Source organism: Ammospiza nelsoni, chromosome 2, assembly GCF_027579445.1.
Source record: "Ammospiza nelsoni isolate bAmmNel1 chromosome 2, bAmmNel1.pri, whole genome shotgun sequence".
NCBI lineage: Eukaryota > Metazoa > Chordata > Aves > Passeriformes > Passerellidae > Ammospiza > Ammospiza nelsoni.
The window spans coordinates 120,266,767-120,279,478 of record NC_080634.1 but is presented as its reverse complement, the minus strand read 5'-3'; the positions used below and the strand labels follow the sequence as shown (position 1 = coordinate 120,279,478).

The 12,712-nt window shown below is 54.1% G+C and overlaps 1 protein-coding gene across 8 annotated transcripts in view; it reads right to left on the bottom strand.

The window, feature by feature from the left end:
* Nucleotides 1-12,712, bottom strand: part of NUP98 (nucleoporin 98 and 96 precursor) — a 38,513-nt gene extending 25,801 nt beyond the window's left edge. The window contains exons 1-10 of one of the 8 annotated variants that reach the window (XM_059493478.1): nucleotides 12,590-12,712; nucleotides 8,921-9,024; nucleotides 8,426-8,527; nucleotides 8,081-8,260; nucleotides 7,248-7,387; nucleotides 5,657-5,764; nucleotides 4,904-5,087; nucleotides 3,617-3,780; nucleotides 2,755-2,892; nucleotides 2,120-2,207 (exon numbers count right to left, since the gene is read on the bottom strand). In XM_059493478.1, the coding sequence (XP_059349461.1) occupies nucleotides 2,120-2,207; nucleotides 2,755-2,892; nucleotides 3,617-3,780; nucleotides 4,904-5,087; nucleotides 5,657-5,764; nucleotides 7,248-7,387; nucleotides 8,081-8,260; nucleotides 8,426-8,527; nucleotides 8,921-8,993 (1,177 nt within the window). In that variant the 5' untranslated portion in view covers nucleotides 8,994-9,024; nucleotides 12,590-12,712. Of the gene's footprint in view, nucleotides 1-2,119; nucleotides 2,208-2,754; nucleotides 2,893-3,616; nucleotides 3,781-4,903; nucleotides 5,088-5,656; nucleotides 5,765-7,247; nucleotides 7,388-8,080; nucleotides 8,261-8,349; nucleotides 8,528-8,920; nucleotides 9,025-12,240; nucleotides 12,304-12,589 lie in introns of those variants that run through there. The other 7 variants (XM_059493476.1, XM_059493477.1, XM_059493479.1 and 4 more) reach the window with 7 other exon arrangements.

The following is a 12,712-nucleotide window of genomic DNA, read 5'->3' as shown; positions in this document are numbered from 1 at the left end:
GGGTCTGCCTTCTTAGGCTTTTCAGCTTGTTACAAACTTCAGAGTTTCCCAGAAAGGCAGAGCTGACATGAAGCTGCTCTAGCTGGCAATGGAGTAAAACATGCTGGGGTGGTTTGAGTGCCTGGAGGGAACAAACCTCAATCCATCCTGTTTATATCACACACCCATTTCTCTGACCCTCACCACAGAGCAGGTAGGAACTCAGATCTGCACAGTTCAAGGGCACAGCTGTAGCTGCAACAAGGCCACCCCAAATCTACCAGATGGAGCCCAAATCAGCTCAGTTCTACTGCAGATGCTGACCCCATCCCATGCTTGGTTAGTATACAAAGCCAGGATTAAACTGAAAAAGTGCAGGTGTGCACCAACCCCTTGGAATCCAGCTCCACTCCTCCTATAAACTTCTACACAGGCAAGCCAAAACCACACACTGCAAAGGCTGATCTCCACCAAACAGTGCCAACACTCTGTGGGGCCATGGAGTTCCTGAGCAGCAGAACAAGAACTCAAAAGCACCTTTCACAGCCCTGGGAGGTTTGCCCAGGACTGCTCACCACAGTCCAACCCTGCTTGCCAAGGGGCTGCCCTGGTTCAGAGCACGGAGAACTACAAAGAGCCTGATTTGGGAAGGACCTAAAAGATCAGCCTTGAGTTCTTCCCCGTCTAAATGGGCAGGCTGGCACAGCAGCTAAAGGCATGGCAGGCCCCACTGCCTTTAAATAACCAACACAAAACAGCACTGCAGGACAGGGATGGCAGGGTCCAGCCCCCTCCTACTCACTCTCAGAGACACTGTTCTGTTGCTCTGAAATCCAGAATTTAAAAGGCAGGAGAGATTTCAGAGTCCCCTGACAGAAGGTGCCACTCCCTTCAGCCATCCCTACACATTCCTCCTGCTCAGTCACACCCAGCCAACATCAGCTCTCACATCAGAGCCACCAAGAACACACCAGCAGCTCCTCAGGACTTTGGTCCTTCACACCACCCAGGACAACAACAGCCACCAGCTGAACTGGAGCTGACTCAGTTCACCTTCACTGCAGTGCAGGATCCCCTGACACCTGCCCAAGCCCAGGTCTTACCCCAATTCTCCCAGTGCTGCTGTGCCAACTATGTCACAGCCTCCTAACAAACTGTGTTACTTACTGTGTCACAGCCTCCTAACAAACCCCTCTACTCCCTGAATCCTCAATTTCAAGAGTTTTCAACCAGAGAATTACAGATGGTTGAAGCTGGAAGGGTCCACCCAGCCCAGCCCTGCCCAGGCAGGGTCACTGCAGCAGCGACACAGGAACGTGCCCAGGGGGTTTGGGATGTCTCCAGAGACTCCAGCCCCTCCCTGGGCAGCTGTTTCAGGGCTCTGCCCCTCCAGGGAAGGAAGTTCTGCCTCAGGCTGGCTGCAATTGTTGTGTTTTACTTCCTGGCCATTGCTCCTTGTCCTGCCACTGGCACCACTGAGCAGAGTCTGGAACCCCTGGAGAGATGTGTGTGGATGGATGGGGTATTTGAGTGAATGGATGGGGTATTTGGGTGGATGGATAGATCCACTCTCAGCCTACCCCTCTCCAGACTGACCAGGCTCAGCTCCCACAGCCTCTCCTCACCAGAGATGCTCCAGATCCCAAATCATCTCTGTGGCCTTCCCCGGACCCTCTCCAGTAGCTCCTGGTCTTCCTTGAGCTGTGGAGCCCAGAACTGAACAGGACACTCCAGATGAGCCTCCCTGGAGCTCAGCAGAGGAGCAGGATCTCCTGCCTCACCTGCTGGGAATGCCCTTCCCAATGCTCCCCTGGCCAACCCAGGGGCCAACCCAGGGGATCCAGGGGCTCTCCTGGCCAACCCAGGCTGAAAATTCCCTTAAGGACTCACCAAAACAGTGGCATTTGACCATCTACTTCCTGAGTCAGGGAGCCCCACCAAGAGAGAGGCACAACCCAGCACCCAGCACTGTGCCAGGGCATCGTTCACCTGACAATTCCAACACTACCGTACCCAGCATGTGCCCTCTGCAGCGTGTGGTGCACACAGCACAGATTTAAATGACTGAAACCACACTTTCCCCCCTGTCTCCAGACTGGAAGGGTGTGCAGGGCTCCTAAACTCAGAGCAGGTTTGTTACCGAAGAGGCCCCCGCCCGTGGTGGTACCGAACGAGGGAGCGCTGGTCGTGGTGGCTCCAAATCCAGCAGGCTTGTTCCCAAACAGGGTCTGAAAGGAAAACAACAGCAATGTGGAAACCTGGAAGCTGACACCACAGGAATTGTATCGGTGTCTGGCTGCAGGCAGGGAAGCAGAACTAAAGCCAAGCACAGCTGAGCCCCCAGCCCACCCTCCCATGAGTGGGGTTATCCCAAGCCACCCGCAAGATCCCCAAAAGCAGCTGCTAGGGTCAGACTCAAGGGGCTAAAGGGACTTTTCCAATCTCAGTGATCCTGTGATTTTTGCTCCACCAGAACCAAAATGACTGAGTATCAAAAACCAAGGTTGGTTCTGGTCCATCACAACTTACAACCCTATGCTGAGGCACTCCAGTCACTGAGAGCCTCAGTATCTCCTGCTGCTTTTATCACTCCACACATCACTTGTTAAAAAAATGGCTCTACTACACCTGTTTATCCTCCAGTTTCCAGCAAACCACCTGACTTTTGTATCTCAGACATCCTAACTCCTAAGCTGACACAACTTCTGTGCAGTCAGCACCCCAGAACAGGGCTCTGCTTGGTTTTCTCTCTTTGTTACAGAGGCACAGACATACCGAACCACCAACACCAAATCCCGTGTTGGCTTGTCCAAAAAGGCCAGTTCCCGTTCCAAATCCAGTCCCAGCATTTGTATTGGCAGCTGTCCCAAAAAGGCCTCCAGGCTGCGAGGGCTGGGTGACCCCAAAGAGACCCTACAAAAAGGAACCAGGTTAAGGTAACGCTCCCAGGCTTTTCCAAGTCCAGCACTGACAACGACAGATTCAACACACAGAACCAGGAAATAAAACAATGCTGCGTTTGCCCTCGTGCTGGGGGAAGAGGACAAGTGAAGAGCATTCCAGAAGCTTTAGTCCTCCTCCAAAAAATTAGTTACTAAAAGGAAATTGAAAAACCCCAAAAATTTATGCTACAAGATTTAAAGGATATTGGAATTTCCTCATCGCTTTGAGCAAGGGAGATGGAAAAGAAACATTTCACAGGGTTTTCTATGAGAAGTCACAACAAATTCACAAAGAACACAGGATATCTGGAGCCAAAGCCTCTAGTCATACAAGTTACAACTATGTAGAATCTTTCTGTCACAAAAGCCCCCAAGTGTTGCTCATTTATCACCAGAAAGCCCAAGATTGAATTCCCAAAGAAGGTTGACAATGGAATGGCACTGTCTGTGTGAAAATGATCAGAAGCACAGGAGTTGCTAGAGGGCAGCTGCTCGAGGAGGTGAGTGGGTACAGGATTTGTGAACAGCTGGCTGTTCTCCAATTGTCAGAACAAAGCTGACTGCCAGGAGGTTCCTCATTGCCCCACAGCCTCCAGAGCTCAGCACGCTGCTTCAACCCCATGGCAGTGGAATGTGAGGCACACCCCAATGCTGCAGCCCCCGTGCCCAGCAGGAGCAGCTGCAGCCCCTCTTACCATGGTGTTGGTGTTGGGCTGGCCCAGGGTGCTGGTGCCCCCGAAGGAGAAGCCGGTGTTCTGCGTGGTGGTGGCCTGGCCAAAGGGTTTGTTGAACAGGCTCGTGGTCTGGGACTGCTGCCCAAAGAGCCCCCCGGTGGTGCCCGTGCCAAAGCCGGTTGTACCTGGGACAGCAAGGGCAGTTAGAGAGCCAGCCCAGGACATCCACACACAGCAAAAAGGGTCACAGAATACCCTGAGCTGTAGGGACCCCCAGGGATCCCCCAGTGCCACCCCTGCCCTGCCCAGACCCCTCAAATCCCACCCTGGGCATCCCTGGTGGTGCCCATGTCAAAGCCGGTCATACCTGGGACACCAAGGGCAGTTACAGAGCCAACCCAGCACATCCACACCCCAGCAAAAAGGGTCACAGAATACCCTGAGCTACAGGGACCCCCACCAACCCCACCCTGGGCATCCCTGGTGGTGCCCATGCCAAAGCCGGTCGTACCTGGAACAGCAAGGGCAGTTAGAGAGCCAGCCCAGCACACCCACACCCCAGCATGCACACAGCAAAAAGGGTCACAGAATATCCTGAGCGGAAAGGGACCCCCCAGGGATCACCCAGTGCCACCCCTGCCCTGCCCAGATCCCCCAAATCCCACCCTGGGCATCCCTGGCAGTGCCAGCACCCTCTGGGCAAGAACCCGTCCCTAAAGTCCAACCTAAATCCCTCCCCTGGGCCAGCTCCAGCTGTTCCCTGGGTCCTGTCTCTGCTCATCCAACAACCACCTCCATTCCTACAGCCTGGAGGATTTGGATCTGTTTACACTCAAATTCCACAAACACAAATATCCAGTACTAGGAAAAAACTCTTCCCTTTGAGAGTGGGCAGACCCTGGCACAGGGTGCCCAGAGCAGCTGGGGCTGCCCCTGCACCCCTGGCAGTGCCCAAGGCCAGGCTGGACACTGGGGACAGTGGGAGGTGTCCCTGCCATGGCGGGCTGAGACTGGGTGAGCTTCAAGATCCCCTCCCAACCCAAATCATTCTGGAATTCTATGATCTATTTACTTTTCAATTTGCACCAAAACCTAGTAAAAATCCAACAGCTGTTTCAATTTTTCCAAGAGAAAGTAAGAAAACAGATTCTTATGGCAAGGAGCTAAACCAGTGAATGCTGGCAATACAACCAGCACAACTCTGAGCTCACAGTAGTGTTTCAGCATTCTGCATGACAGAATTCCAAATGGTTTAACAGAATATTTGCACATGCACTCACAGGAACACCAGGGCCAGGCAGTACTTACTGGTTCCAAAAGCAGTTTTATTCTGCCCATAGGAGAAGCCTGTATTGGTAGTGGAAGAGCCAAAAAGTCCTGTGGCAGTGCTGGACGTGGCAGTGGAAGAGCCAAACAAGCCAGCAGTTGCTCCTGCTCCTACAGGATTCGTGGGCCCTTTCCTATTTGCCTGGTAGTCTTCCAAACGGAGTTCCTAGAAGAAAATCCAGCTCTTTCTACCCAAGACAAGGGCAGACAAATGTCCTTACCACACTCACACAGCACCCCATCTTCACCAGGGTGAAGGCTCAAGAAAAACTGCAACACCCACATTTTTAAAAATAAGAACAATAAAAACGGGACCTGAACTTAGATCCATGTTTTTACTTCAACTTGACATCCCAGAGCCTTTTCAGATATTTTATAAATTATCTGTTTTGAAGGGTCAAACAAACCAGCCCAAATGGGAAGGCCTCAGGTTAAATCCTTGGGAATATTAGTTTATATCAAGCAACTGAGCTCTGCCTGGGATCCTGCTGCTATCTCAGCAGAGCAGGGCTGTTCCCAACAGGACCTCATGTCCTTCTAACAAGATGGAATTTCAGTTCCTCCAGACCTGCATCAAACACCTAAAGCCAACTGCAATTAACGTGGCGTTGCATTAATTGTTTTACTTGACAACACCTCTGGTGTGTGATGCAGATATTGCAGGTTCATTAATGAGCACAGACAATAGCTGAGGCCCAGAAAGGCCCGAGTAGGGCTGTGTGCCCCTGCACTGACCTCCAGGGACTTGCTCTCGTACTCCTTCATGGCAGTGATGCACTGGTGCTTGGTGTTGATGTTGGTGCTGACGCCGGATTTCACCATGGTGTCCGTGCCGGTCGGGGGCTGAGGGAAGGGAGGAAGGGACAGGTTAAAATCCAGCCACACCTGGGGGAACACAGCCACAACTCCCTGCAGATCCTGGGAAATCCTACACCCAGCACAGACCTGAGACTCTGTGTGACTGCTCTGCTCGGGCAAGACCCCACCTGCAGAGCCTCCAGCCCTGGGGCCCAAGAGCAGGAGGATGTGGAGCTCCAGGAGCCAGTCCAGAGGAGCCATGGGGCTGCTCCAGGGCTGGAGCCCCTCTGGAGCCAGGCTGGGAGAGCTGGGGGTGCTCACCTGGAGAGGAGAAGCTGCAGGGAGAGCTCAGAGCCCCTGGCAGGGCCTGAAGGGGCTCCAGCAGAGCTGCAGAGGGACTGGGGACAAGGCCTGCAGGGACAGCACCCAGGGAATGGCTGCCAGTGCCAGAGGGCAGGGCTGGGTGGGATCTTGGCAATGAGGAATTGTTCCCTGGCAGGGTGGGCAGGCCCTGGCACAGGGTGCCCAGAGCAGCTGGGGCTGCCCCTGCATCCCTGGCAGTGCCAAAGGCCAGGCTGGACACTGGGGACAGTGGGAGGTGTCCCTGCCATGGAAGGGGGGCACTTGCTAGGATTTAAGGTCCCTCCCAGCCCAAACCTTGTGTGATTGCACAGTTTTATGATTCCTTCATTATTTGTACAGCTGAGGCCTCACCCAGGTGTGTTTAATGATGATCAACAGTGGAATTAGTCACAGGACACTCAAAACAACTCCCAGCAATTCTGCTTTCAGTTTCACTTTTAAAGCAGTTTACCTCAGCCTCTGACTCAAGCCCTGGAGCTCTGCATGAATTCCAGTATCCCCCCTCTTTTTAACAGTGCTATGGAAGTACAAATCAGCAGCGCTGCAAGAGCCCAGGCAGCAGCACAGCTCTGCCCCCAAAGCCTCATTCTTACATCAGCTCAGTCAGGAAATGAAGAGGGCTGGGATCTGCACGAGCCAAGTTTTTGGGGAACAGAGTCCCTGCTGCAGCAGGCCCCAGGGAGCCCAGTTCCTCCAGGCCTCTGTGCTGGGCCCCCTCCAGGCCCAACTGCCACGGAACTTTGTAGCAGTTACTGAATCCTGTCTTAAAGGGGACTCGTCCAGAGGAGGCGGAACAGCACTCCTCGCCTTCCAGGTCCCATTCCCAGAGCCAGGCTGGCTCAGCAGAGCTGTGCTGATTCTCACCCATCCCAAGATGCCTCTAATCCTTACTGCTGCCAGCATTTGCCATGCATCACCTTGAATTGCACGGCACTTGCTGGGAAGGCTCAGCTTTAGGAGCTCCTTCACTCCTTCAGTGTTGGCTCTAAACCCAGCAAGCCTGGAATTCTACAGTGTTTGAGAAGGGATGTTTCCAAATCAGTTCAGAACACTTGCACATGAACTCATTTTTTCACTCAGTGACCAAGACATCACACAACCTACTGCAAAACTGAAAACTTCCCACAGTAAATGGGCTGGAGCAAGAAGACAGAGCAGAACTTACATTAAATTTAATAGTGGTGCCAGTTGGAGCAGCAGTGAAGCTGGTTGGGCCAAAGAGAGAGCCAGATGTGCTCCCAAAGGGGTTGGAAGTGGTGTTGGTGGTCCCAAAGAGCCCCCCACTGCTGGTGCTCGTACCAAAGTCTGAATAAAGCATAAAAAATAACAACATCAGTATTACAACAAACCCAAAGTTTAAAATTTAAACCATAATACTTTATTCAAATTAAAAACTGGTTTGAAAATGCAAAAATCTGCTGGGAAAAAGAATCTGACAGCAAAGCTGGAAGCTGATGGTGCTGCTAATGCAGTTCCCTGCTGCAGAAGTGTCCTTAACTCAGCACCCAGAAACACCAGACACACCACAGCAGTTTCCTTCTACAGCAGTCAGTTTCCTTTCTTCCAAGTAGGAAGAAAACAACACAGTAACTTTATAATAAAGAAAATCAGCAAGGCTCCTTTTCTTTTTTCAGAAGGGGCTGCAAGCAGTTGCTTTTGCCTCGTAAAATTACAGAAGAGTTTAACAGCATTCCCTGTCTTCTCCTGCCAGACAAACCCAATTGTAACTGCTCTGCCACAGGATAAAAACCTAAAACCAAACAGCACCAAAACAGTATTCAGGATAAACAATTCCAACCAACAACGTTTGGTAATTTATTTTAAAATGCAGGGCTGGAATCACAGCTAGATTCAGGAGCACGTGGGCTCCTCCCTGGCTGCTGTGGGAAGAAAGATGTCCTTGTATCCTGCAGGAGAAACCCCCCAGCCCCACCCTGACCCTGTCCCAGCTCCCACTGCTCTCCCACCCATCAGCAGAGGGGTGCCAGTCTCACTCACTTCCAAAACCAGCTGGTTTGTTCTGTGCAAAGGCATTATTCTGGGATGAGAAGAGGCTCCCACCAGTGCTAGTGGTTCCAAAGAGGCTGTTTGATGTGCCAGTGGATGTCCCAAAGCCAAAGCCAGTGCTGGTGGAGGAGGTGGCTGGTTGGTTGAACGTGGTGGACCCAAACAACCCTCCTGCAGACAGAAACAGGCTGTTAATCCTTCACAACCTCCTCAGCTTGGGAGCTTGGACAGTTCCTGCTGTCCTGGGCTTGGGAGGGCACCTTTTAGGTATTTTTGTCGACGATTCCTCGGTTTAGGCTGCTCCCTTTCTCCCCTCCCCAGCCCCTGGGGCAGTACCTGGCTTGCTCTGCGTGCTCCCGAACAGGCTGCCCGTGTTGTTGCTGGAGCCAAAGGCCGAGGTCCCGAAGGCTCCTCCGCTGGTGGTACCAAAGCCAGCATCTGCAAGCACAGCCCCGAGAGCCCCTCAGGCTGCAGCTCCACAGACAGCCCCAGAACACACACAGCTCTTCCTTCTAGGCCTCCCCAACAACCCCACCATGGATTTGTTCCAGCCCCAAACACCCCAGTGACACCACCTTCCCCAAGCACTGCGTTTTCCACTCCTCCTTCCCACAGAAGGAATTCCCACAGCAGACACGGAGCCCTGGTTGTCTGCCCAAACTGAAAGCTTGCTTAGGGGTGAAGCCTCAGGGTGAACCCCTTCCAAGGCAGCTGGAGCACCCAGCAGCTCCCTAATTCCATCCCACGAGGGATCACCACCTCCCTGGCATTCTCTGAGCTGCACTCCAGGAAAAGACTCCTCGTTAAAGCCACCCTGGATATTTCACTTACTTTGCCCAAAAGTTGAAGTTGTCCCAAAGCCGGTGCTGCCTCCGAACGGAGTTCCAAAGGATTTGTTGAACATTTTCAGGATGTATCAGGTTTTCTTCCTAGACCTGGAAAGCAGAATTCAGGTTTGATTGAAAGCTCACCCTACGAACTCATTTTCCATCTCCCTCACTGCCGAGGGCAGCAATCCCACCAGACTCCTTCAGCACCAACCCCACGGCACTGTGTGATTCCAAACCCTGCCATAACCCCAGGAGGGTCAAGGGCACCAACATTCCAGTGACACTAAACATCAGTGTCCCTAAAATTAAGGTGTGACCTTTAATTACAGCTGGAGTTCCCGCCCATCTCGGCCTGTGTCCTGGGCTGCAGCGATCCCACAGCAATCCTGGGGCTTTCCAGGAATGATTTTCCTGTCCCACCCTCTTTGCCAGTTGCCTCAAGCCCAGCAGAGGGGAATGCACTGCACAGGGATTACAGGAACCCAGCCTCCCTCTGCTCCCACTTCCCAGCAGTTGCTGTTCCAGGGGAGTTTTGCTGGGCCCGGTTCCCTCTCCAGCCCCCACGGTTTCTTTACAGCATTCCCTGCTGCCTCTCCCAGCCTCCTCCCCCAGCTCAAACAGATACAAACTCTGCTCCAGCTCTCTGAGTTTGTCAACAAACCCAGCACAATAATCCCCACAGCTCCTCGGGCACACTGTGGGGAACTGTGGGGTGTTTTCCTGCAGCTTCACCACTGAAAGCTCCAGATTAGCCAAAAACATGCCAGATTAACAAAAAAAGCCAGTGCTACCCCAAATAATGTTCATATTGTCCCCAAAACAGTACTAGCAACGGAAAAAAAAAAGCTAGAACTAGAAATACAAAATGCCATGTTAACCCAAAAAAAGCCATATTAGCAAAAGTTAAAAAGTCAGCATTACCCCAAAAATGCCATGCTGACCAAAAATAATGGGTGTAATGACCCATCAAAAGCCATATTAGCCAGAAGAAAACAACAATACTAACCAGAAAAAATACACATTACTAAAATAATGTCCAATAACAAACAAAAATAAATGCTAGTACTACGTCACCCCCTCCAGATTCAGCAGGAAATGAGGAATTCCCCCACACTCCCAGGTACTCCGGGCAGCAGCAGCCACACACAGCACTGCAGACCATCAGCAGTGCAAGGATGGGCAACACCAGGAATACTCCCAAGGCAAACAATTCCAGTAAAGCCCAAGCTGCCCTGTCCCTGTGCCCAAGGCAAGCACAGAGGGACTGGGCACTGCTCAGCACAGCCTCCCCCAGGGAAACTGCTACATCCACGTGCCCATCCTTGAAACTGAAGTGCTTGTTTCCCTAACACCAGCAGCACTTCCTGGGAATGGCCAAATCCAGACTGGGAGCAGCCACAGGCTCCCCCCATCCCTGAGCAGCTGGACACCAAACCAGCCCAGAGCAACCAGCCCAATCCCACTGCCCTGGCAGGAGAAATAGAAGGATGATTTGTAGTGTCACCCCCAACTACTCCAACAGACACACCACACAATTCTGGAGTGTCAAGGGTCTCCACACATCCACAGGCAAATCCTTACAGGCTTCATTTGTCCCAGGAAGAGGAATTTCAGTGAAATGATCCTGTTAAAAGCCAGGAAAAGCTGCTCTGACAAACTCTCAGAGCTCCCCAAGCTGAGAGGAGCTCCTGGGAGAGGGTAACACTGCACCCTGAGCCCTCCCCACCTTCTTCCATGGGATCCCTGGGGCTGGCACAGCCCTGCCAGCCCATGCAGTGCCAGCTGTGCCCCATGGGCACCTTGTGCCCAGCCCAGAGCACTCAGTGCCACCTCCAGGGCACACCTGCAGGGATGGGCACTGCAAAGCTCCCTGGGCAGCCCCTGCCAAGGCCTGAGCTCCCTTTCCATGGGCAAACTCCTGCTGCTGTCCAAGCTGAGCCCCCTATCAGGGAGAGATGAGAGTGGAAAAGTCCACCCTGCACATCCTTTTCTCCAGGCTGACCCCCCCAAGTCCTTCTCCACCAGAATCTGCTCCATTCCTATGGAACATTTTCAGGCACCTCCCCTTGGGCCAGTGCAAGTTTCCCTTTCAGGCCAGATAAAAATCACCTGCACTTTCCTGCTGTCCGATGTTGTGACTCTCAGCCTTATCTGCAAACTCACAAGTCACTCATTTTCTGTGGCTCCTCTAAGTCACTGCTCTCACATTGTCCTGAGATCACTAAACGCCAAACTCTACCTAAGAAGAAAACTAAAAAATCATATTTTAAGAGAAAATGTGTTAGGGTTGTTATGGAAAGATTTCCCCCTCCCACAGCAAGCATTTTGTTCTACCTCAAACCCAACCGTCCTCCCCTGCACCTCGAGGGCTGTGTCCAGTTCTGGGCTCCTGAGAGAAAGAGAGTCCTGGAGGGGCTGGAGCATGTCCAGGGCAGGGAATGGAGCTGGGAAGGGGCTGCAGAATCCCTGAGGAGCTGGAAGGGGCTGCAGAATCCCTGAGGAGCTGGAAGGGGCTGCAGAATCCCTGAGGGAGCTGGAAGGGGCTGCAGAATCCCTGAGGGAGCTGGGAAGGGGCTGCAGAATCCCTGAGGAGCTGGGAAGGGGCTGCAGAATCCCTGAGGGAGCTGGAAGGGGCTGCAGAATCCCTGAGGAGCTGGAAGGGGCTGCAGAATCCCTGAGGAGCTGGAAGGGGCTGGGGCTGGAGCAAAGGAGGCTCAGGGGCCCTCGTGGCTCTGCACAAGTCCCTGCCAGGAGGGCACAGCCGGGGGGGTCGGGCTCTGCTCCAGGGAACAGGGACAGGAGCAGAGGGAGCGGCCTCAGGCTGGGCCAGGGCAGGCTCAGCTGGGACAGCAGCAGCAATTTGCCCATGGAAAGGGAGCTCAGGCCTTGGCAGGGGCTGCCCAGGGAGCTTTGCAGTGCCCATCCCTGCAGGTGTACCCTGGAGGTGGCACTGAGTGCTCTGGGCTGGGCACAAGGTGCCCATGGGGCACAGCTGGCACTGCATGGGCTGGCAGGGCTGTGCCAGCCCCAGGGATTTGGGGATTCAGTGAACCCAAGAGCTGGAGCAGAATTAGTAAGACTCGAGGGTTTTACACAGGATCCCCCTCCCACTCGCTGCAGCCCCAGCTGAGGAGGGACCCCACGCCCCAAAAAGCTCTAATTGAAGTTTAACTGCAACAGCAGAAAATCCCCCAGAACCACCCAAACAAACCCACATCACCAACATAACTTTAAGTCACATGTAACCAACGCAACTTTAAAGTACGACTATTTAACACGATAGCAAATAACTCCCGGCCCCGGGGAGCGCCGGGCCGTTACCCGCATCCAGAGCCGCGTATGCCCCGCGGAAAACACCCGGAATCTCCCACCGGACCCGCACCGGGACAACCAAAAGGGCCTAAAAATCCCCCAAAGCGGCCAGGTACTGCGGAGAGAGCCGCGGCACGGCTGCCGGGAAATCCCAGCCGCTCACGACCTTCCCGCCTCCCTCCGGCCCTCCCTCCGTCCCGGGGCCTCCCCGCGCCCCCCCCGCTCCGGGACCGCCCGGTCTCCCGGCACAAAAGGCCTGGCGGCGGCGCCACGGCCACGCCGGGAGGGCAGGGCGGCCGGGCCGCGTCGCTCGGCGCGGGGGGCGGGCGGGGCAGCCCCCGCAGGCCCCGGTGCTCACCGCGGGTGCCGGGAAGCGCCGCTCGGAGCGGCCGGGCCGGGTCGGGCCCGCGGTGCCGCCGCCGCCGCCTCACGGGGCCGCAGCTGCGTCACAGCCCGCGCGCGCACTCCCGGCCTCCCCCGC